The 23,086-nt window shown below is 38.6% G+C and overlaps 1 protein-coding gene across 1 annotated transcript in view; it reads right to left on the bottom strand.

Moving 5' to 3' along the window:
• Positions 1 to 23,086, bottom strand: part of MAN1A2 (mannosidase alpha class 1A member 2) — a 136,630-nt gene that overhangs the window by 32,791 nt on the left and 80,753 nt on the right. The window contains exons 6-8 of the mRNA XM_050333222.1: positions 18,565 to 18,659; positions 15,964 to 16,087; positions 15,437 to 15,530 (exon numbers count right to left, since the gene is read on the bottom strand). Coding sequence (XP_050189179.1) covers positions 15,437 to 15,530; positions 15,964 to 16,087; positions 18,565 to 18,659 — 313 coding nt within the window. The remainder of the gene's footprint in view (positions 1 to 15,436; positions 15,531 to 15,963; positions 16,088 to 18,564; positions 18,660 to 23,086) is intronic.

A 23,086-nucleotide genomic window follows, 5' to 3' on the forward strand; every position in this document is an offset into this window, starting at 1 on the left:
ATGCAATGATAAAAGACTTATACTTAGTCAAATACATGCCAAAAAATCACATCCATGTCTTTCCAACAGAGTGAGGGGGGGGGACCCTCTTTTAAATCCTCACACCATTATTATCTAAGCTGAAGCTAGTTTCACTCCAAATGATCTTATTCATATCAGCAATCCATTAGCTCACTGCTGACACAGTCTCCTCTGACAAGAAGCCGGACAATAATTTCACAGCAAACCACAGACCTTTGCAGCAGGTCAGACGGGCTGTACATACTGTCTGACTCAAATGCCAATGTATCTCAGCCCCAGAGAGCAGGGAGAGTCTGTGCTCTGGTGATTTGCTCTCTCTAAGTAAAATTGGTTCTTTACACATCTGGGGAGACAAAGAAACTTGTTTTTCCTCAGCTAGCTTGATTCAAAGAAATCCTTGAACTATATGTAAAGCACACTTTTATTATGGCCGGGGAGATGCAGGGGGTTTTGCCCCCCCACCCCGTGCATTCCACCGAGTAAAGAAACACAACAGCTTTTTATACATTTGAAGGAGTGATTTTCAAAATTATCTATCACATACACTCTTTACAAAGTCTGCCTTATCTAAATAGACATTTGGTTACCTAACTCCTATTCTTACTACTATAGAGTAGTTAAATAAAGTTTTATCACTTCAAACAGCTTAGGTTTCCCCCACCCCTCCTCTGTCTCCCTTGCAATGCTCCATGCTAGAAGTCCTTCCTGCCTTCCCTGACAGTCTCTTTTGTTTATGTAAGTTAGCTTTATCTTAACTGCCCACAGTTTGGGCAGCAACCTTCTTTCAAGCAGTTACAATTTTGCAGAGTCACATTTAACATAGGTAAATTTTACTAATATAACTAAATTTTTGTTGTATTTTATCTTGTCTTTATTTCAAGCTCTTCAGGGCGTAGGCAAGAGGACTCCCTCTCCTCAATGACAGGCAAGGCACTGAGATGGATCTTGCTCTTCTTTCTCTCCAGGACTAATTTTTGGAGATGATTTTAGATAATACTGATACAAGGCATTCACACAGCTCATTCTCGTTTCTCACATACCCAGACCTACCTAATGGCTGTAAATAAGTATCTCCACAGCGAGCCAGTTTCCAAATGAATGACAGTGGTTCCCAAGAACACAGTTATGGATGCAGACTGCAAGTTACCAAAATGCGTCACTTCCTTTTGTTTACAGGGAAAGTTTGGTTCAGTGAGCAATAACATATTTTCCACAACAACTGAAAGCCCCCTAAAGATAACATTAATAATGGATCCTGCTCTAATGAAGGTCTACCTGCTCTCTAGAGCAAACTTAAGATGTGTAAATTATTTTTAAGCAGATGGCTTTAAGCAGTTAACAGCAGCTTAATGAGGCAAATTAAAAACAGTTCATGATTTGCTAAACCCTCTCTGCTTTGTGCCTTAATTGTTCAATTGTCATTTCTTGGCAAGGAGCAAGAATAAAGAAAGAAGCCAGGCACTGATTTAACAGCAGCACACAATGCCAGAACTGATGCTGTAGGCCCAGCACCTGAGGGTGAGGCTTCCTGACAGCCCCAAGCAGATGGGGAATGAGCCACTGCCCTTCCCTCACCCCAGGGCACGTCCTCCTGTTTTTGCATTGCATCAGAAAGCTTATGCATCACTTACTGCACACAGAATAAAAAAAAGAGATGAAATACAACACCGAGCAGAAGCATGTTTAGCGTGAACAGGCTGCCCTGCTGGAAAGCAGTTCGGTGAGATAACATTGTAGCAGTACATAAGCACAAGCAGGCACAGATGCAGATCACCTATGCCCACAGTATTTTTAATCCATGAATTGCAACTACAACACTGATTTAATATTTTAAGGTTTTAATATTTTAATATTAAGAGATAGAGAACAATCAAGCAAAAAATTAGAAGTTTGGCAATATGTAAAAGAAACTCAAATCTCAGAATTTAAATTGTTAGTTACAACTCTAAAGTGAAGGAAAATTAACTTAAGCCTGTGCTATGCTCCATAGACTGGAAACACCAAAACAAACAAACTACTGATTCACTTCAACAAAAAGAGTAGTAGTACAGTGCAGCGCAGAAGATAATTCTGCGTCGGGCGAACACCCAGAATTAGCGTCCTGCTGAAGGTAGGAGCAATTCTGGCATACTCCTGTATCCCTCTAACCCTGAAAACAGATAACTTTGGTCCCCAAGATGAAAGACTCTTGGGTCAACCCATATACCCCATAGCCTTAAGCTATATTAGGGGTATAACGCGGTGGAACGATCTCCTGAAACAACCAAGGACTAGCCTAGCTGATCAGGAGGCGTCAGTAGCTGGGGTTGGAAGCCACTCTAACTGGCTCGGGTAGAGTCACCCAAACAGACTCAAGTAAAATTTAATCTGGAGATTTCTCTTTTATAATAGGAACATCAATTTTAAAATTACCTGTTTTCCCAAGTTCAATAAAAATCGTCTTACTCGCTTTCTCATTTTTATATCAACCTTTATATCAACCTTTACCCCAGGTTCAACTAGAAAGTCTTCATTGTTAAATCCCATTAAAATTACAAATGTTGTCTTTATTATAAAATAAGAAAGGGTGAAATGTTGGGATAACTCTGCTACATAAAAAGAATGCAGGAGCTTGTAATATTGTTAAATTGACCACGTGTCCAAGATGGTGATGTTAAACCCTTGTGTAACCCTTCTTGTTCCCATAAACCCCTCACTGTACCTGTGGAATGTCTGAGAGATAACTAGAAACTCATCTATTGGTTGTTAACCCCTTGTCATCATTGGTTGTTTGTAAGATGTCCTGTACTCTCACTGGTCACCCTGTGATCCCTCCAAAAGGTACTTAAACCGTTGTTAGATCAATAAAGCTCTCTTCGCTCTCTCTTCGCTCTCTCTTCGCTGCTGGACTCCCTGTGTGCTGTGTGGTCTCTGTCTCCTGGCATAGGTGCCTCCGCTGCCTGTCCCTGCCACGAGGGACGGGCGGCGGGGGGTGATCTCAGCCCTGGAAACCTTCACAGAGCGGCCGGGAGTGACCCTCCAGAAACCCCTCAAAACTGCAACAGTACAGAACTACTTTGCAACAAAAGAACGAAGCAATAAAAAGGGAGACTGTTCTTCCTTAAGGATCACAAACTAAATCTTTGACAAAGTGCTATTGTAATATGCCAAAGAAGAAGTTCAAGAGTGAAAAAGTTAAGTGACCAGGAGGGAACAGCGAAGTGATTAAGCTAATATTAACTTTCATTAAGAAACCCGCATACTCCATCACCATTAGTTGTTATGACCTGTACCAACCAGCCTTACACTGCAGAGCCCTCCTTCTCTGTGCAGGAAACTTTCACATATTTTTTCTTCTCTTTGTCTTCAGAGTGGCTCTGATTAAATTGCTGTTCAATCTTTACTTCATGCAGTTGGGTTTAGTGCTCCTCAGCTGCTCTAAATAGGTGCAAGCTCCCCTTCTAATCCTTTAATCCAGAAAGCTGAGGCCCTGGAAATTGCAGCTGCTGCAATTCACAGCAGAAATTCAACCTAAGGATGTCATAAGCCATAGTGGTTGGCTTAAAAGTGCAAACACTTGTAAATTAACTGCAGCAGAGGCAGCCCTGATAAAAAGAGATGGAGGTGCAGATTTTAGTCAGCTGTGAACTACTTATCACTAAGGAACACATCAACAGCATGACAATTTTTCTGAAAACACGCAGCTCAGTTGGTGTTGATAACATTAAGGTTGTTAGTTCAATCCCCCTATGAGCCATTCACTTAAGAGTTGGACTTGATGATCTTTGTGGGTTCCTTCCACCTCAGAATATTCTGTGAAATCCGTGAAGTTCCATTTTTTGAAATCCAAGAAAATCATAACAGAACTACATTCGAAAAAATGTAAATTAAGGTTGTAGCGCCAAGAATTTATAAGTTGAGAGATAGCTGAACAGACATTGCTTTCCATTCTACTGCCTGGTAATCAAGCAACAAGAAAAACCTTGCTCAGCTTCTCCCAACCTGGGGATACGTGATCACGCCTGCTCAGCACACACAGCTCTAGAGAACGCAGCAGCTGAAATCTAAACACACCATATGGAGAAAGTGGATGTGAATAATCTGAAAAGGCTTGGAAAAATACGGATGGTTCTTGAGTTCTTAACTTGAGTTCCTTGAAAAAACAAACTTTTATCTGGGTAGACTCACGTCCCACTTCTAGTTTCATTTAGAAACGGTTAAAGCATTTTTATCAAAATTGTTTTAAAAAACCCAACAAAACAGCTTGGGGCAGGCAGAATATTCCAACTGGAAGAGCTGAAGTCTGGCAGCTACAAGAAAGTGAAAACACAATCACTTAATGGAAAGTATTGAGCAATCTTAATAATAAGTCCTACCAGTTTGTCATATAATAAAATTAAGAAAAATTACTTCCTAGAACTGTAGGGTTTATCAAGCTAAGGATTAAAAATTGTCAAACTTGCACAATTCAAGTGTGTGCAAAGGCAAAAGAAAGAATTTGAAACAGACCAGCAAGTATAACTAGCCAGCCCAATTAATACATATATTTAGGTAACTAATGTTGTTAGAATCTAAACATTTCTTCAATTACAGAATGTAATTTATGATCCTGTAATGTCAAACAAATATCCTAATTTGGTATCTTACAAAAGACTGTCCTTTCACTCTCAGGAATTCACAGCTGGAACAAATATTTTCTTTTTTTGTATTCAAAGTTTCCTGAAACATCAAAACATTCCAGCTATTATATATAATTCTGGAAAGATTTAGGTCATCTCTCAGAAGACATGTTCACGAATTAAAGATCAGTCAACCCATTAAATCAAGTCCACATGCTAAAATTAGAAACACATCCACAACCTTACATTGATGTTTTTACTGAGAAGTAAAGTGGCCCTTTATCACCTGAGGTTGTCTTTTCACGATTATTCCGCTCACCCACAGAGCCACCCAAATGAAGCACACCTGCTTCTCTGTGAAGTTTTGAGTCAGGGTAAATCCCACCTGTGCAGGCAGCTTTAACTAAGCTGCTGTGATTTGCAGTGGATTGATGGGAAGTCAGGTGCATGTTTATCTCTGATAACTTTTTGTGACCTGACAAGGTGGCTTTGAAAAGCAGCTTAAGGGTAGTAACATCACCTACTTCAAACAATACTGGTGAAGGCATGTGCCCACAACGCAAAGAGTCCCTTTTGAATAAGATTTCTTACACAGGGGGATTGACAAGCTCTTAAGGTCATTACAACCTTTAATTTCTTCACCTTAACCTTCCTTGAAGATCTCAACTCTCCTCTTACAGATTAAAAACAAGAGTAAGGGAGAGAGAAACCTTTATTAGATTAAATCTAGTCCAACACTTATCTCTACAAAATTAGCTGGCAAAACCACTGGCAACAACTTCACCGTCTCCCTTCAAGCTGTATCAAGACCATGAGAGTTTACATATTTACATATATACGTGTGTATATGTATCACACATGAAAGCAGTCAAAAGTGATTCAAGAAGCAAGTCCTTATGGATTATACCACATGCAATATAAATCCAGGCTACTCTGCCTCTTTCTTCCTCCTAAACTTCTGTCTAAGTATCTCTTACTTTTCTTCTCACAACAGATGCCTGAAATGCCACACACAGCCAGCTTAGGTTTTGATCACTCTGTAGGTGCTAGGAAACTGTGCTGATTTTAAGACTTAGTCAGTCCATGCTCTGTGACTGAGACTGAGCTACCACACCATACGTGCACAGCATTCATCACCATCCCTCTCTTACTTTCGACCATACAGGTCAAAAAGTGCTATCTGCAAGCTGTGTTTTCACACAGACCTCCAAGTTAACTGTCTTCAAAGCCATCAATGTAAACTCTCAAAACCACCCCTAACACATGTTGAACTTTGTTAGCACAGATTAATTTAGTGAATTCACAGCGAGGAAAATAAATGTTGAAGCTGTTGGGGGAAAAATTTCAAATTCTAGATATTGATGCACTCCTCACCAAGATCATGCTCTAAAAGTACAGTCTGGTGGTACAGCAAAATGAAATATTCATCTCTTTCCACAGCAATGTAGGCAAGCACTTTCAAAACCCAGTTACACCATATCCAAATCATTTCTTTAGAAATTATTTATAGACACTCCTTTTGAAATGCATAATTCATATACATGTTTAACCTTCCAATAACACTAGAATCTTTAACACACTAAACAAAGCTTTTATTTGTTCACCTTTTTCAGCATCTTGCTCAACAGACCAGCAAAACGTCTTAACCTTGTAGTCTTATAAAAGCATATTCCCTGTAATGCACTGTTCTGCTGTATTTCATTAAAACAAAGTTTTAACAGATTATCTTGCTCTGGGCTCCTAATGAATAAACAAATTCGAATGCAGCTTTTTCTTGGAACACAGCTAATTACATTTGTACAAGGTTGTAAAGCAAATGGGCAAGGGGAATTCCCCAGCAGAGATTACACAGATTATTTTCTATTCAAAACACATGCATGTTCCTAAGAGCAGAACACCACAGAATACATTGGAGAACAAAATTAAGGACATCTGCCAAGATGACAAAAAAAATTAAACTGCAAAGAACTAGCCCCACCTCCTCACCTTCAACTGCATGCTTACTGCTGGAAGTCTAGAAATAATGTTGTATTTATTCATAATTCAATCAACTGAAAGCAGATTTCAAGTAGAAAAACCCACCTCAAGAAATGCTTGTACTAATGTCCAAACTAATCATCACATAGATCACGTCTCCAGTTCTATAATTGATGTTCCAACCGCAAATCAAAAAAAGAAATTTACCTGCTAAATCAAATAAATGTGCAAAGATGAAGTCAGGTTTAGAAACTACTCTACAACTACTTTTACAATATATAATTATTTAAATTCTGCACCATTTAATTCCCATTTAAGAAAGAGAAAATCTTTTCCTTATGCTGAAGGGAAAAAAAAATGACCTGAGAATTAAAGCATTAGAAACTATTATTCACAGGTCCAAGTAGAAGGTAATTATCTGAAGAGTTTTGGAAAATACTTTGGAATATATAGACTTACTTGACTCAATTCCCTTCACTTCCTTTTAGGTTATGGATGTTTTGCCAGAATTTGACATTATATTTTGCAGTTTGATTTTTCGTGACTCATGGCACTGCCAGTTTCTAAGTGTTGTCTATAACAGGTAGGGTTACTAATAGATATAATTCAAGATACTCCTCCTGCTAAGCAAGGCATCTAGTAAATAAATAAGGGAGAGGAGGGGAAACACAAAGTACCTTCAAAGTGAAAGGAGAATTCTAGCAACTTCAGCTGGCAAAGACAGGAGTTTTCCAATACTAGCATCTTTCTCACTACCTGTAATTACACCATCAACCTGTTAATTTATCATATTTTTATCTGAAATATTTATCTGCAGTATTTCTTTAATCTTTAGAAAGACCACTTCATTCTTCAGTATTATTCACTTCACCTTGCAATCTGCGAGGGTTTTAATCTCCCAGAGAGGCAGATGTAAAGACTGAAAGGATTTCTTGCTTAATTTTAAAAATGAAAGTACCAATAGCTGATAAATAAATCAGTATTTGAATTCCTATCTCTGCAGCACCTTTCAAAGCTTGCATTTAAGAGAATCACTCTTCCTATATATATCTATACATCTATATATAGATATCTATATCAATCAGATAGAGTTCATGCTGTCAGGGCAATACTCTTCAGCTGATATGCTGACTGTTCTCAGTATTAGCATTCTCAAATGGGGGGATATGCAGAATGTGACAGCATCTTCTTCATCAAAAAAGAGTCTGCAGATCACAGGGGCCACTAGATCTGGGTGGCAGAGCCTGGAGGCTGACAGTGGGTCAGCGGGCCCAAGGTTTATGTGCCAGCATCTAGAAACACATGTGTTTGTTTTTCCCAGTGAATTTAACCCCGAGTGCATGTGTGGATGTGTAGTTCATTAGCAAACTTTCAGCTGGACAGCAGGAGATCTGCATCTGAAAAGACTCAAGCTCTGAGCTGATGGCTGCATAAGAGGTCCAGGGTGCAAGCACAGGTATTGGGTACACTGAGAGCCCTTGCTCATATTTGAAGGATCCATGAGCACGAGGACACTTGTGAAGGGCGCGAGTCCATGCATTTATGTGACAGTGAACATAAGGAGAAGGATCAAAACCTGGCTACCTGCAGGTATTTTCCATGTGAGCTGTGGCAGTACAACACGTGGGTGCTACAAAGGCAGTGCTGTCAGTGGCAGCCTGTGTGGGCAGCAGCATTAGTGTCCTCTCACTGTATGTGCACATCTTTCTAGGACACATCCTCAACCTCACTACCGGTCAAACTCCAAACGGGAACTACAGCAGTCACATCCGTTGGATAGGGATGGAGAGACCTGTACCTGTCTGGGCTTCAGTAGCTGGGAAAGATGAATCCCCAGGTCTTGGAGTCTGATGAATGTAGTGGTTTTCCTAACATCTTTAAGTGCGCTACAAACAATTATATAGAATTTATTTTCAATTTTCCTTTAAATTCTGAACAATAAATGCAGACAGATGGTGCTATGTATTTGATACAATCTCTTATCACAAATGAAAATAGATAGGATATATTGCTCATGGTTTGTCTATTACCTGCAAGAGTTTAAATTAAGCAGTTCAGTTAATTACCTAGCTCAGCCCAAGAACATTAGCCTAAAACCAGCTGCACAGGCAAGCATAAAAAACCTGGAATAGTCACCCAGTATTTCCACTGATTTAATGACAGTAATTTAAAATTGTTTTTATTGGTTTTCCTACATACGAAAATTGTACCATTTTATCTGAAGTGTAAACCTAATTCAAATAAATTAAATCCACAGAAGCTTTCTCTAAATAGTATTTTAAAATTAGAAGTGCTTGGTTTGGTTTAATTTAAGCATTTATTGTTGCAAATGGAAGACCACTTGAAAAAAATGAAATATGCACATCCATAAAGGTATTTGCTTAGGTTTATTTAAAGGCCAGTCTACAGCACAAGCAACTGAGAAACACAGCATGTAAGCTTCTCCCACTGAGCCACCTGGGTTGTGCCTCCACTTGCTTTGTAGTAACAGGTGCAGGGAACTGAAAGAAGGTGAGAACATCACCGAAAGATGTTAAGATGGTGTGTGTAACAAAGTAGGCTAAATACCTGCGTGAATCCTTTTACTATCATCTTTAAAGGATAGACATCATTTTGTACCTGGAAGATACCATTTAAATGTAGTGCACTAAATACACATAACACGTGTGATTGATACCACACTGTCAGTGAGTCCTTGTAAACATGCTGACAGAGTGCCCTTCATCAGGCTTTTAACTTAGACTACTTGCAAATCTGAGTAAAGGGGCTTGTTTTTATTAAGGAGACATGAATAAAGCACTGTAGAACAGAGTGCGGTCTGACTGTTCATCACATCAGCATTCACTGGTGGCAAATTCAGTATCTGCTGTTACATTCCTAATAGCAATGCTGAGCTCATGCACTATAAATTCACATGCTAACTTACTATACAGCAACTTGTAAATGTGCTCACATATCACTAAGGCATAAGAAACACACATGATTAACATAGAATAGATATTTCTGCTTATTTTCTTGCACATGAAAGCTATGCTCTAGTAACCACAGTGGTGGTGGATCAAGGGTTGGACTTGATGATCTCAGAGGTCTTTTCCAACCTGGTTGATTCTATGATTCTATATATTTAGCCTAAACCCCAATTTTAGTTCAACTGACAACTTTCTTTGTAGTCAATCCAGGTAACTCCATAGTAGCCCAGGCGCAGGAAATGAGATCTGAAGTCAGAGTGATTATTACTTGCAAGAGATGTTGGAACTAGAAGAAATACAGTAATTTAGTCTTGGTACTGGAAAGCAAAAAGGAAGAATGTCCAATTTACAGAAATGTGCAAACACGAGTAGCATTCCCTGACTTTGAAGTAACATGCAGATTGGCATTTCCTTTGTTATTGCTCTTCTAGTTGGTATTCTAATCTAACCTGCTTGTAAATGCAAATTAGAATGAAATTTTCTCAACATATTTAATTTCTGAAAAAGTCCTTTTTCTTCAGTACAAATTAATTTCCATAACTCTGAAATCTCTTGCTTTTAATCAAATTGCTGTTATATCTGCATAGCAGGCTTCTCTAGAAGCACTGTCACTGGTTTTGAACATAATCTAAATTTGAAGTTCTGATGCTTAACACCAAACCAACCACTCACCATGTGTAAATGAAAAGCTAACAGACTTAACTGAAGGTTAATGTGAGAGGTTAGAAAATGGTTCTTGGTGCTATTTTCCTTTCAGTCTTACAGAAACTGAAACCCCATTGCAGGAGTATCATAAACCACTTGTGCCTACTGGACCATCACCTTAGCTCATAAGTAAAAACAGGATCTGTCAACATTCATGTGGGCATTACAGCTCTGCCTTCTAGCAAACACCCCAGTGAGCTGACAAATCCTGAGCTGAACCCATTAAAAAGGCTGTCTGTCATGCCACTCACACTGTAATAATACCTGCAACATTATAAGCTTAAACACAAATATTTAGCCATCATTTTTCTCCTCCTGGATGTAATTAACCCCATCACAGCAGTACGTGTCCAGTTGTATTACAAAGGATTTGCACTGGAAAACATGGAAATTTAGAAATGACTAGTAAGCCATTCACCCAGCAGTTTTCAGAAATGAGTTTTACAGCATTCAAATGGAAAGAAATTATGGGATGGAACTGTAGTCCCTGTTCAGCACTGCCTGTGGCTTCAGACCCTGGCTGCTGCTGCTTCAGGAGGCAGGCAGAAAAAGAAAGAAGGTAATCTGTCACAACAACTCTTCTTCAAGGGCTATGACAAATGCATTAAATGCAAATGAAAATCTATATTAATAAAACTGTAATCACTTCAAAGACACAGCTATGGATTAATGTCACACTGTACGATCTGACTCATCTCTACAACTTGTTAAGAACCTGGAAGCAATGGTCACAGCCTCCTTGATGAAATCATTATTACTAATGGACCGGTAAGCTACTTCCTCAATTATACCTTTTCAGGTATTTGTAACAGAAACAGTGACTGGTTTGAATGAAAACACACATCTTTCTAAGCTCTGGCAGAAGATGATGAGTAGGAAGGATGGTCTGCATGTCTCAGAGCAGTGTCCCCAGAACATCATTCCCCAGCAGTGAAACTGCAGAACATGCTGTTTATATTGAGATCAAAAGGCCTGCACTCCAATAAATCAAACCACAGCAGAAATGATTCACTGGACCCTGCATCCTAACATCAGAGGCATACCAACAAGGCTGCAGCATATCACATACACCATTCCCTTCCTCCTAAACCGAGAAGAGCACAGACCACATTTTAAGCATACATTTAAATGAGGAAAAACAGACAAGACACAGCAACATGGCCTAAGATCTACAGAGGTTAAAGACAGAATTATTCTGAGGCACAGAAAAACCCCATAACAATTGCTGATCCCTGAAAGGTCTGGAAGATCTTTATGAAAGCTGGCTCATCATCATTCAAGAATCCTGGATACGCCGAGAGGACTGAGGAGCCAGCGTCCCCTTTTCTTTTAGTCCAGACGATTTGGACATGCCTTTGTATCTGTAAGTATTAGTGAATTAAACTTAGGAAAAAATAACAGTAGGTAGAAATGAGCTTGCTAAAGAATCTGTAAGCAAATAAATACCACTTCCCCTTTTACAAGACCAAGCACTGAATTTTATTACTCTAATTTTCCTACGCCAGTAGCTGAGATATAAGCTTCATATTTGTGAATTATATCCAGTTCACATAAACTTTGGATGGACAACACACTATTTAAAGATCTAAGATTCAAAAAACTGGAAAGGCAGTACGTTAGGAGACCTTACTTCTACTAAGTTACTTATGTGTCAGTATAAATTACTGTACAAATCTGGAAGAAAGAGGAAAAAGAAAGAAAATATTTCTAAATGGGGTATTTCAAAAGCACATTAGTTGCTCACACTAGCAGTTAATACTTGGGATGACAAGTCAAAGTAGATGCAATACTTGTGGGGTTTTTTTAGTTAAAACCACAAAATTAGGATGTGCCTCAGCTCCTTGCGCAAACAGCTCTGAGAAGGTATCAAAATACTCTATCGATAAAGTGTCAAGGTGGAAGATATCAAGAATTTTTCACAAAGTTCTTTTGGCAAGTAAAGATCGATCCAACTTACAGCCCTGTGGGGCCACATCAAATCCACATAAAATGATGCTTCTCTTTACTTCCACAAATCTGTCCTGCAATAGGAATTTCCTTTAAGTATTCAAGTTTACCTATCAGCCTGTTAGAACAAATTATACAAAACACCAGCACTTCCAGAAGTGTATAATTTTTCTTCTATTCAAATCACATAAAGTTTTTCTTTAAAAAATAAGTTATAAGGTAAAGACAAAACATTAACTCCTGAGAAAACTTGACCTAAATTAATTCTTCTATGATGTATTCTGTCTAATAATCTCTGGATAATTAACTTGTAGTAATAACAATAATTAAGCCTGAGTGTTACATGTACATTGCTAATGTTTTTATTACTCTGAGTAAAGATACGCACCACCAGAATGAAGGGTACACAAACGGAAACTAAACCCACCACTATAAAGGTACTTGGAGCTAAATCACATATTTCTTCAACAGTGCATTTAGTGTATTTATGTAGATTTATTTTACCTATTTCACAACCCTCGTGACTTACTTGGAACGGTGTACAGATTAAAAAAAAACTTAACTAGAACTGAGCCAAAAAATTTCTGAGGAGAGGAAAAAAATGTTAGAAGGAAGAGAAAAAATAAAAAGGCAGAAGAGAAACCCCTGAAAGGTCAGAATCAAGTGTTACACGTAGGCAAATAAAGAGTTCTGAAATAATTCTCAGAAACTATCTGCAGAAAGTACTTTGTACAAGATACATTGAACTAAAGGTCACAGCAAAGACGAAAAGGGCAGCTTTCCCAGAAGCTGAAAAAAGAAAACTTATGCTTTGGTTCTCTTTCCATTGTCTTTCCAGTACAAAGGTATATAGCATGCCAAATACAATGCTCTTTGAAATTACCTTCTGAGGAGGACATAAAAGCCTTGCCTGACTTTAATACCAACCAATGTGACTCAAGTCTAACAGTACCGGGGACTCAAGCACAAGTCCTCTAGTGAACTGGGACATCGTGTGTGAAGGCATCACCCTTTCTCCACTGATTTGTGCGATGCAGGACACAAACTGCAAAGGCATCAGGAGAAAAAATTCCTGCCTAAGACTCAGTTACTCCCTCTAATGTGTCCAGTGTTTCAGTCCACACGCTCCTTTACTTTAACGTCTCAAATTTTTACAAATAGGTTCACTGATGAGTACTCTATCAGGGATACAACAAAGACATTTTCTCATCATTTCATCTGAATTTGTGAAAAGAAAAAGACAATAATGGGTTCTTGCTATCTAGTCCTCAAAAAACTTTTCAAGTGGGGTTTAAAAATGTTTGATGCACTGGGAAAATCCTAGAAATAATACCAGAACACTTGTATATACATTTGGAAACTTATTTGCTAAAAAACCCACACACAACAAACCCCACAAAAAACCTCCAACCACCAAATTCCAGGAAAAAAGTTTATGTCTCATAGGCAGCATAAAAACATATAAGGCTCTATAAATTTTATTTCTTTATATCCTCAGGACTGAAGTTTTAGCCTGTAATCCTAAACTTTAGTTCCCGATTTACTATCTTTCAAAATCCATTTAAATAGTATGTTTGAGCTCCACCAAACTTCTGCAAAGTTAAAATTTTTACTGTATGTTTATTCTTAGTGACGAGGAGTATTTTATTCCCAAGAGATACTAATTCTCAGCACTGTTATTGCAAGAAAGCCGGAGAGGGACTTTTTATCAGGGCATGTACTGACAGGATGAGGGAGAATGGCTTCAAACTGAAAGTGAGTAGGTTTAGATTAGATATTAGGAAGAAATTCCTTACTGGGGGGGTAATGAGGCATAGGTAAATGTTGCCCAGAGAAGCTGTGAATGCCCCATGACTGGAAGTGTTCAAGATTAGGTTGGATGGAGCTTTAGCAACCTGGTCTAATGGAAGGTGTCCTTGGTCATGGCAGGAATGTTGGAATGAGATGATCTTTAAGGTCCCTTCCAACCCAAATCATTCCACGATTCTATGATGACTCCTGGTGATATGCCACATTAGACTACTTTTGATAAAACAAGCACAAGCATTTGGTTAGGAATAGAAAAAAAAGTAATAGAAAAAAATATTTCAAAGCAATGATGTAAAATTGTCCTTTGAATACATAATACACAAATATTTGTATTTGATTACTTTTTTTTTTTTTGAATGTGTGGTTAAACCTAATTTTATCAGAAGAATTTATCCCATCAATCCATTTGCCTGTCTCAGAAGGTGTCACAATTCACTCAAAGATATTAGATGAGATATTAGATTAGGGAATTTTGGCCTTAACAATAGGATTAGATAAGTATTTCACAGTGACTGCAATGACAGCTACATTCATCTCCCTCACATACCAGACTCAAAGTTAGGAGCAAATTTTCAGTTTGCAAGCCAGAACATGTTCTGCTGGATATTTACAGCCAACCACTGAAATCCCCCAAACATATTAATGATGTCAAACAGGACAGAAATAGATCATCTGGCTTGTTTTGACCTGTATTCATAAAAGAAATAGAAACAGAAACCTTGAAGAAAAAGATTCTCTTTTATCACAGCCACTATGAAAGCACTAAACCACTCAACTTTTCTTTAAGCAACCACTTCAAGAAAATGTATCACATTTGTGTCTCTCTCTTCATGTTTTATCTCTCTACTTACATTGTGAGCAACAAAATCAACTTTTTCTTTTCATTCCAAAGCCTTTTTTTTTTTTAATGAGAGACACACTGATACCAACAGGATCTATAGGGAGGTTCATCATGCCATTTCACATGCTACTAAGTAAACGAATTATGTTTGTAAATGTCAGTCCTTAACAAAATTTAACCACCATAAACATGCATTACCTCTGTATCACTTTACAGTAATCCATTTACCAGATGGTTTACAGAACAAAACCAGGAACAGAATCAGAATGAGGAAATATTTTCAGCCTCATTCTTTATTACTGAAGATTTTTTTGACTGATAACAGTAAGGATAGGCACCAGATTTAGTAGGAAACTGTTTTCAGAAAGTACCCTAAAAAGCGAGCTCTGGGACTTCAGAGAGCAACAGGCAAAAATTGGTTTTAGGAGATCTCAAGTTTAAGTAATCCTTCAATGTCCGACGTTTTTAGGCAACACTGTTTTGTGCCCTATAGAACAATCTTTCTGATCTCCAACTCAGCAACAAAGTAAGAAGTTTTAACTAGAAATTAATAAAATATGAATACTTACGCTGCCCCCACCGTCCTGTTCTTGGATTCAAATAATTTGGATAAAGTCCATTAGGACGATCCATTTTTTGAAGTAACTTCCGAATGTGCATCACCTAAATTAAAACAAGAATCAGGATCACTGCTAACAACGTCCACCTGCTCTCTGCACATAGTTAAATTGTTTTTCTTTTTTTTTTTTTTAATTTTTTAAATTTAAATTTAAATTTTCTTAATCTGAACCACAGGCTTTCTTCAGGGCTTTCTTCAGATTTGTATGGTTTTGTTTTGAAAGGATTGCTCACATAAACATGTTTAAAAATTATGATTCTTAAAGGTATGCTGAAACAAATAAGAAAACTTGTGTAGTCATATTTCTACTTGAAAAAGACATCTACTTGGTAACAGAAATACAAGCATGAATAAATTTACCTGCTACCAAGAATGCAGAGAGAATTCAATATAGATAGTACTTCCCCTTTAGTGCAATTTATGATGAAACAGACTTAAAAACACTAGTATGATAAAAATACTGATTTTGAGACTCACCTTGTTGTAGTATACAGGGTCCCCTGTCAAATAGCTGAGGTGGACAAATTCCATGTGTAGAGTACCGAACTCAGCAAGGATGCTGCTGCCAGCAGAAGCCCAGCCCCAGTTGCGACCAACACCACTGAATTCCAACAAATACACATAAAATAGGGAGAAGACAACAAAAAATTTCAGAATTACTGTAACAAAAAAACAATCACACCTAATTAAACAGATAACATCTAAATTTTAAGCTGTACTTCACATCACAGGAATTGTGGTTTGATTGATCAGTTGGCTCACTGGTTGGGTCTCTTTGGAAAAAAGATACCATAACCTCATCAAGAAAAAGTCCAGTAATTAAAAAATACAATATCTTGATGTCACAGAAATACCGTGACTTAACACTGGGCTCAATCTCAGTTGTTGTTTATTTACTGTATGTTCCTAAGAACAAGAAACAAAATGAGACAAGTATATTTCCAAAGGCAGTAGGGTTCGCTTCCTTCTCCTGGCAAAGACCTGCTGTGTTTCCTTTACTTGTGTGGGATGTGCTTCCGTATCTGTATCTACATAGGAACACGCTATGTTTACTGTAGGCAGAATGTACGAGTTCCTCAGGCTCACATAAAGAATTAGCAGGAAGTGTCACATACCTCCTATCTCACGAAGTCGTAATTCCTAATTTACCTGGTTTAATCTAATGTGGGAGTTTTCACCACCTTTCAGGATCAGGTTATTTAATTTCTGGAGTCAACTACATTTTTGTGAAGATTACTCCTACCTTCTCTCACAAGAAATTTCAGTAAGGCTACAATCAATTATGAATGCCTCTTCACTTTTTAAATTACACATTGGAAAGAGAAAATGTAAACAAAAAATGTTGATTATGGAGCAGTAGTTGTACATCTCACAACACATTTTAAAACACAGTAACCACTGCTTACAGAGTGTAAAGACACAATCATAGCCTGTCTCAGAGGGTTTTTTGTTTTTTTTTTCCACTACGAATACAAAAGCTAATATAACACAAGTCAGTAATTTTCCAAATACTTCTTTCAGGTCTGGTCTTCTACTGCATGTCAGCCTCATGACAAGTGTTCTCATAAACACCTTCCACTGTGACTGCCCTCTGGCATGCCAGCCACTGTTTTCTGCTGTGATGCTGGCTGGTTCTGTACGTTACCGAGAGACTGACACAATAAACGCATGAACGACACCACCATGCAGGAAATTTCTGGCACTCCAATTCTTTCCCCTCCACCTACTGCAAATACTCCTCCCTGTCCTGCCCCCTGTTTTACTGGTAAGTATCTATGCATCCATCACTTCAGCTTCTTAAACCTCACTATCTGTGTTGCTCGAGCTAACGAGGCAGACGCCTGTGCTGACTGAGGAGCATGGGCCACCAGGGCCCTTCAAACACACTGCAGTCATGGTGCAGGTTTGGGCTAAACAAAGCAAAAATAAAAAACTCATTTATGCACAAAGGAACTTCAAGCCCTAATACAGAAAGAACACAGTACTGAGTAAATCATAACGTCATGCAGAAAGTGCGTAGGGAAATGTAACCCAACAATATTGGCTGTACAAAAAATGGTCCAAAAAACGGCCTCAGTGGGGAAAGGCGGCATGGGCAAAGCAGAGAAAACTAGGCAAGGGTGGTGATGTCCTGCCACCAGCAGAAGGGCAAACCACAGCTCCATATTCTTCACCCAAGGCTGACAGCAAAGTGAGGAGCACATTCTTATTACAAAAAGGCACTTAAGAGCTCTCAAAAAAGTCCTAAATCTCTTCGCAGTCTTAAGCACAACAAATACCTCTCCCAAAAGGAAAACCATGTAAAACAATTCAAAACTCTCTGTTATTTACGATCACACATTGCTTAAGTGCACACACAATCTAGACATGCATCACAATTCAGCTAGTGTTTAAGAACATACTAAAATTTAAAGAATGCCTTGCATCAAAAATGCTCTCTCAAAATCTGAGGGAAATCCGAACACTGAGCAAGCAATACAAGATGAATTAGGCAAGGCAATTCCCTTCCACTAGGCAACAGAGACCATCTAAGTCCAGTCTGACCTCAAGAGTCATCTGAAGGAACAGCTCCATCTGCACAGAACATAGCAGACTTCCGCACACTAGACTTTATACCTAAGCTAAAACATAAAATGAAATAATATCTTCAGAGTCCTATCATCTTCTCAAATGCTGTGAGTCTTTTAAAGGTAACATACACCTCACACTGTTCAGAAAACCCAGTAAGTTCAACCATGTCCCGCAAACAATTTTGGTTTTTAATAGGTTCATTAATGACTAAAGAAACAATTATTAAACTCTATGGCAACAAACAGAATAATACCCTGGGTACAGTCCAAGGGCGCATTGAATGCTTATTGCACAATGACAAGAAAAAAAACGTGACCACAATTTATTGCAGTTAAAGAGTTAGAATGCTCTAAACTCTATTAAAATTATTCCAACACGCCAGGAATGACAGTTTGTCTCCATCTTCTACAGCTCCACTACTAAGAAAAACTGATGTATGCTGTTACTAATTTTAAGTTGGAGGGAGGGGGAGGAACACACTTCCCCCCACAAAAGAAAACTCATTACCTTTTCAGATTCACCATTGCCCATGGTATACCCGTAGGTGTGTTGAAAGCTGGAAGAAGTTTTCCTGCCAGTTGCACTGCTTTGATCTTGAAAACCTAAGATAGTAGGATCAATTGCAAATAGTTACAAAGTTAGATTTATCTCCAAGAACTTTAAAGACTGAAATTTCCCTGTCCCACCTACTCCTTTGTATTAGAAAAGCTTTACATTGTAAAAAACATATTAACTTATAATTTCTTGCCATTTGTTCACTTTATAAATTTTGTTAAGATTTGAACACGAAAAGCAAACTTGTCATTTTGATTTTTTTCCTTCCAAGCTCTCCAGCAATAGTTCTTAGATTCTTATTACAGAAGAAGATCAGCTCTCCTCCCACCTCCCTCCACAGATACTGGGAATTTCTAAGACTTTCTAAAGCAGTCTTTAAATCATTCTTTGTATTTGATAGCTAAAAATCAAGACACAACTCTCCTACACGAATATTTTAACTCTAACAAAATTCCAATCTCTTTTTATTGAGATTAGTGCAGACAGAGTTCCTATTCTTTCACAAACATTGTCTATGCAAAACCACATGCAGTTTCCCACAGTTTTTCCTTCACTGATAATGCATAGGAAAAACAATTACAGGTATTATCTTCCCTCCTTACTCTGGAATTACCTGGAGGAATTATTGAAATGACAAAATCTCTGTCATTTCTAGTGTTGTTTCTGCTTACTTTTGGAACGTAAATCTGTAATAGCCTTATTCAGACACTAATGTCTGTTAAATAAATGAGCAACTGGGAGAAAGCTCCTTATAAGCCTACATGAAGCACATTTTCCAAAGGAGGCATATTTGGTAGATGCCCATTATATGAATCTGCTTTTACCAGTTAGTTGGTGGCACACATTTTAATTAATGCACTTTCAGTATTCACTACATTCGTGGAGAAGTATTTTCTAATTTGGAGGTAACATTTTTCACCAGTCTGAAGCACCATATAAACGAACATGTAACAGAAAGAGCTACCATGCCCTAAAATAACTTATGCAACACAGACATAGTATAGAAACATTATTTCTCCAGTGACCAGCAACAGGACATGAGGAAACTGAATGAATTTCAGGGGAATTTCAGATTGGGAAGAGGTTAGTTACTGAGAGAGTGGTCACAGTACCAAGCCCATCAGAACTCAAGGATGCTGCTCTTAGTCACAAGGTTTAGTTTTAGGTAGTCCTGAGAGAAGGAGGGAGTTGGGTTCAACAATCCCTCTAGTCTGCAATATTCTACCATTCCATTATTATCAACTACCTGACCAATACTCATGTAATCAGAAGAATAAGATCTTTAAGAAGGACTACATGATAGCTTTGTTGGACTTACAGAAGGCATCTCTCCCTTTTATAAAGTCTATGGGAGGAAAAGAGAAGAAATGCTTACTGGAGAAACAAGCTGAAAAATAAGCAATCAAGAACATCCTTATTTTTCATATGAAGGTAGGGAAAAAATCAATATCTTAATGTTTGAGGAAATGAGTAGTGAGACACAAAATAAACCAGAACAAAATATTAAAGATGACGTCTAACTGCATTTGATGCAGTGTAGAATGGAAAGATGATGGTGGATCTGAAAGCAATGAGCCAGGAAAAGAACTTTTACAGAGGTACTTCAAATGAATTGTAAGATGGGATATGTCTAAACTGAAAAAGAGGAATATGTCTAAACCGAAAAACCTTAGAGTATTATTTGATAGAACTGTGAAGTAACAGAGGCAATATGGCTTAAATGATTTTTAGCAAAGAGACGGACAGCATTTGAGAAAATATGCAGAAATTTAGCAGTAAAATTCAGATAACACTCTGACCTTAAACAAAGGACCAAGTCAAAATAAGAAGGCATAGTACAAGGAAGAGGTACAGTACATGTGCAGTCTATCATAACCAGGGAAAAAGAAACCGTAAAGAGAACTAAAAGCTTATTCTTGGCCCAGTTACATATAAACTACCTGATTTGCATCTGCAGATAAGTGTCAAAAATTCGTACTGAACTTTTAGATTTTTAAGCAGTAGACAGGTCAAGACCAGGCAGAACTATCTACAGAGAGTCATCTAAAGGGAGTTCCTCTACAGCACAGACAAGCTTTAACACCTAATCGAGAACAGAATGATGACTTCCAGTTAAATGATAAATTGTTTGGAAAGACGTTTGTAGCATTAATTTGTTTAGCTTCAGCATTTGGATCCTGCACCCTCTGAAAGCGCTACACATTACTGCATTATTCATTAATAAAAGATACTGAAGCGATAGGGTAAGAATATTCAATGGGAGGACATCCTTTCAAACATCCTTACCGGAACTGTATTCTTAATGGTTAACTATTTACATACTACTATCCAGCTTTTAATCAGTTTGAAATGTTCTACAGTATCTGAGGAACAAGCCATAGTATTGAAGGAGTTTTCAGCAGGAGTGTCCGAAGTAAAGGTTGAGCTGATCTAAACAGCTAGACAAGCTGTTTAGACAATCTAGACAATCACTGCACAGGATTCTATGAGGGCCAAGTAACCAGAAAAGCACATTTGGAGAGATGCAGGGAAAAGAAAGAAATGTAGCAAGCAGTGGTGGGTAAGGTGCCTTTCTTGGGAAACTGCAGATTTGTCCAGAGTTCTCTGCTGAACTCATTAAAATACCTTCTTTTAGCAAGTTCCAGACAGTAAAAGCCTCAGGCTCCAGCTTTTAAATAATGAGCTGATATCAGACAATATGATTACTTATCATATAATATTTTTAATTTTTTTTTTTTTTTTTAAAAACAGGTTGAACAGATAGATTCTATTTTAGCCCTGGCAGTTTCCTGTTGACAAGCAACGCATTTTAAAAAATATATAGGCAAGAAGAATAGAGAAGAACAAAAAATGAATGGCTGTCTGTAAAATACAGTTCATTAGGAAACAGTAAAAGAATTGGGGTTATTTAGTCCAGATAAAAGATGTTCAAGAAAGGACAAGATAAGGGCTTTTTAGTATATAAAAGGCTATAACAAGGAAAAAGATACAATATTTTTTCCCGTGGACATGAAGAATAGAAAATAACATTGAAATGGAGCAAGCGAATGCAAGTTAGTTATTAGGGAAAAGTTGGTGATAAGGATAACTAAGGATGAAGCATGACTGTGACTGCTGCCAAGTCATCACTACAGCTTTTAAAAATGCTCTGTACAACACATACAACTACAAAGACTGAGATGATTTGACTCTGTCAAGGAACAGAAGAATAACTGAGAATTACTCAGCTGCCTTACCACTCTTCCAGCCATGTTGCTGTATCAGGTCTGCATGGCAAGGTTTTGGTAGGGGGAAGACTACAAGGGTGCCTTCTGTGAGACATTGCCAGAAGCTTCCCCTGTGTCCAACAGAGCCAATGCCAGGTGGTTCCAAGACAGACCCACCACTGGTCAAGGCTGAACCCATGAGCATTGGTGGTAGCACCTCTGCGATAATGTATTTAAAAAGAAGAAGGTAAAAAAACCAGCTGCAAAACAGCAACTGCAGCCAAAGAGAAGAGTGAGAATCTGTAAGAGAAACAGCTTTGCAGACACCAAGGTCGGTGCAGAAGGAGGGGAAGGAGGTGCTCCAGGTGTCAGAGGTTCCCCTGAAGCCTGTGGGGAACCCACGGCAAGGCAGGTGGTCCTCCTACATCCCATGGAGGTCCATGGTGGAGCAGAGATCCATGTGCAGCCTGCAGAAGACCCCCACAACACAGCAGGTGGATGCCTGAAGGAGACTGTAACCCCATGTGAAACCCATGCTGGAGCAGGCTCCTGGCAGGACCTGCAGCCCTATGAAGAGAGAAGCCCATGCTGGAGCAGGTTTCCTGGCAGGACTTGTAATCCTGTGGGGGATCCACACTGGAACAGTCTGTTGTAGAAGGACTGTGCCCAATGGAAAGGACGCATGCTGGAGCAGTTTGCAAAGAACTGCAGACCGTGAGAAGGACACACATTGGAGAATTTCATGGAGTGCTGTCTCCTGTGGGAGGGACCCCACGCTGACGCAGGAGAGGAGTGTGAACAGTCCTCTCCCTGAGGATGAAGGGGTGGCAGAGAAAATCTGTGATGAACTGACTGTGAATCCCATTCCTCTTTCTCCTGCACCACTGTGGGCGAGGAGGTAGACAAAATTGTGACTGAAGTTAAGCCTGTGAAGAAGGGAGGGGTAGAGGTGGGTGTTTTAAGATTTAGTTTTAATTTCTCATTATCCTACTTGGATTTGATTGGTAGGAAATTAATTTCCCCAAGTCAACTTTGTTTTGCCCATGGCAGTACTTGGTGAGTGATCTCTCCCTGTCCTTACCTTTACCCATGAGCCTCTCCTAATATTTTTGCTTTTCCTCTTCTCTGTTCAGTAGAGGAGGGAAGTGACAGAGAGGTTTTGGTGGGCACCTAGCATCCAGCCAGGGTCAACCCACCATAATTCCTCAGTAATGAGACAGCTTGTGCCATACACGTAAAAGTAAAGTGTTTTCTCTCTTGGGTCATTG

The sequence above is a fragment of the Myiozetetes cayanensis genome, unplaced genomic scaffold (genome assembly GCF_022539395.1).
Source record: "Myiozetetes cayanensis isolate MyiCay16 unplaced genomic scaffold, myiCay2020 scf5-8, whole genome shotgun sequence".
Classification (NCBI taxonomy): Eukaryota; Metazoa; Chordata; class Aves; order Passeriformes; family Tyrannidae; genus Myiozetetes; species Myiozetetes cayanensis.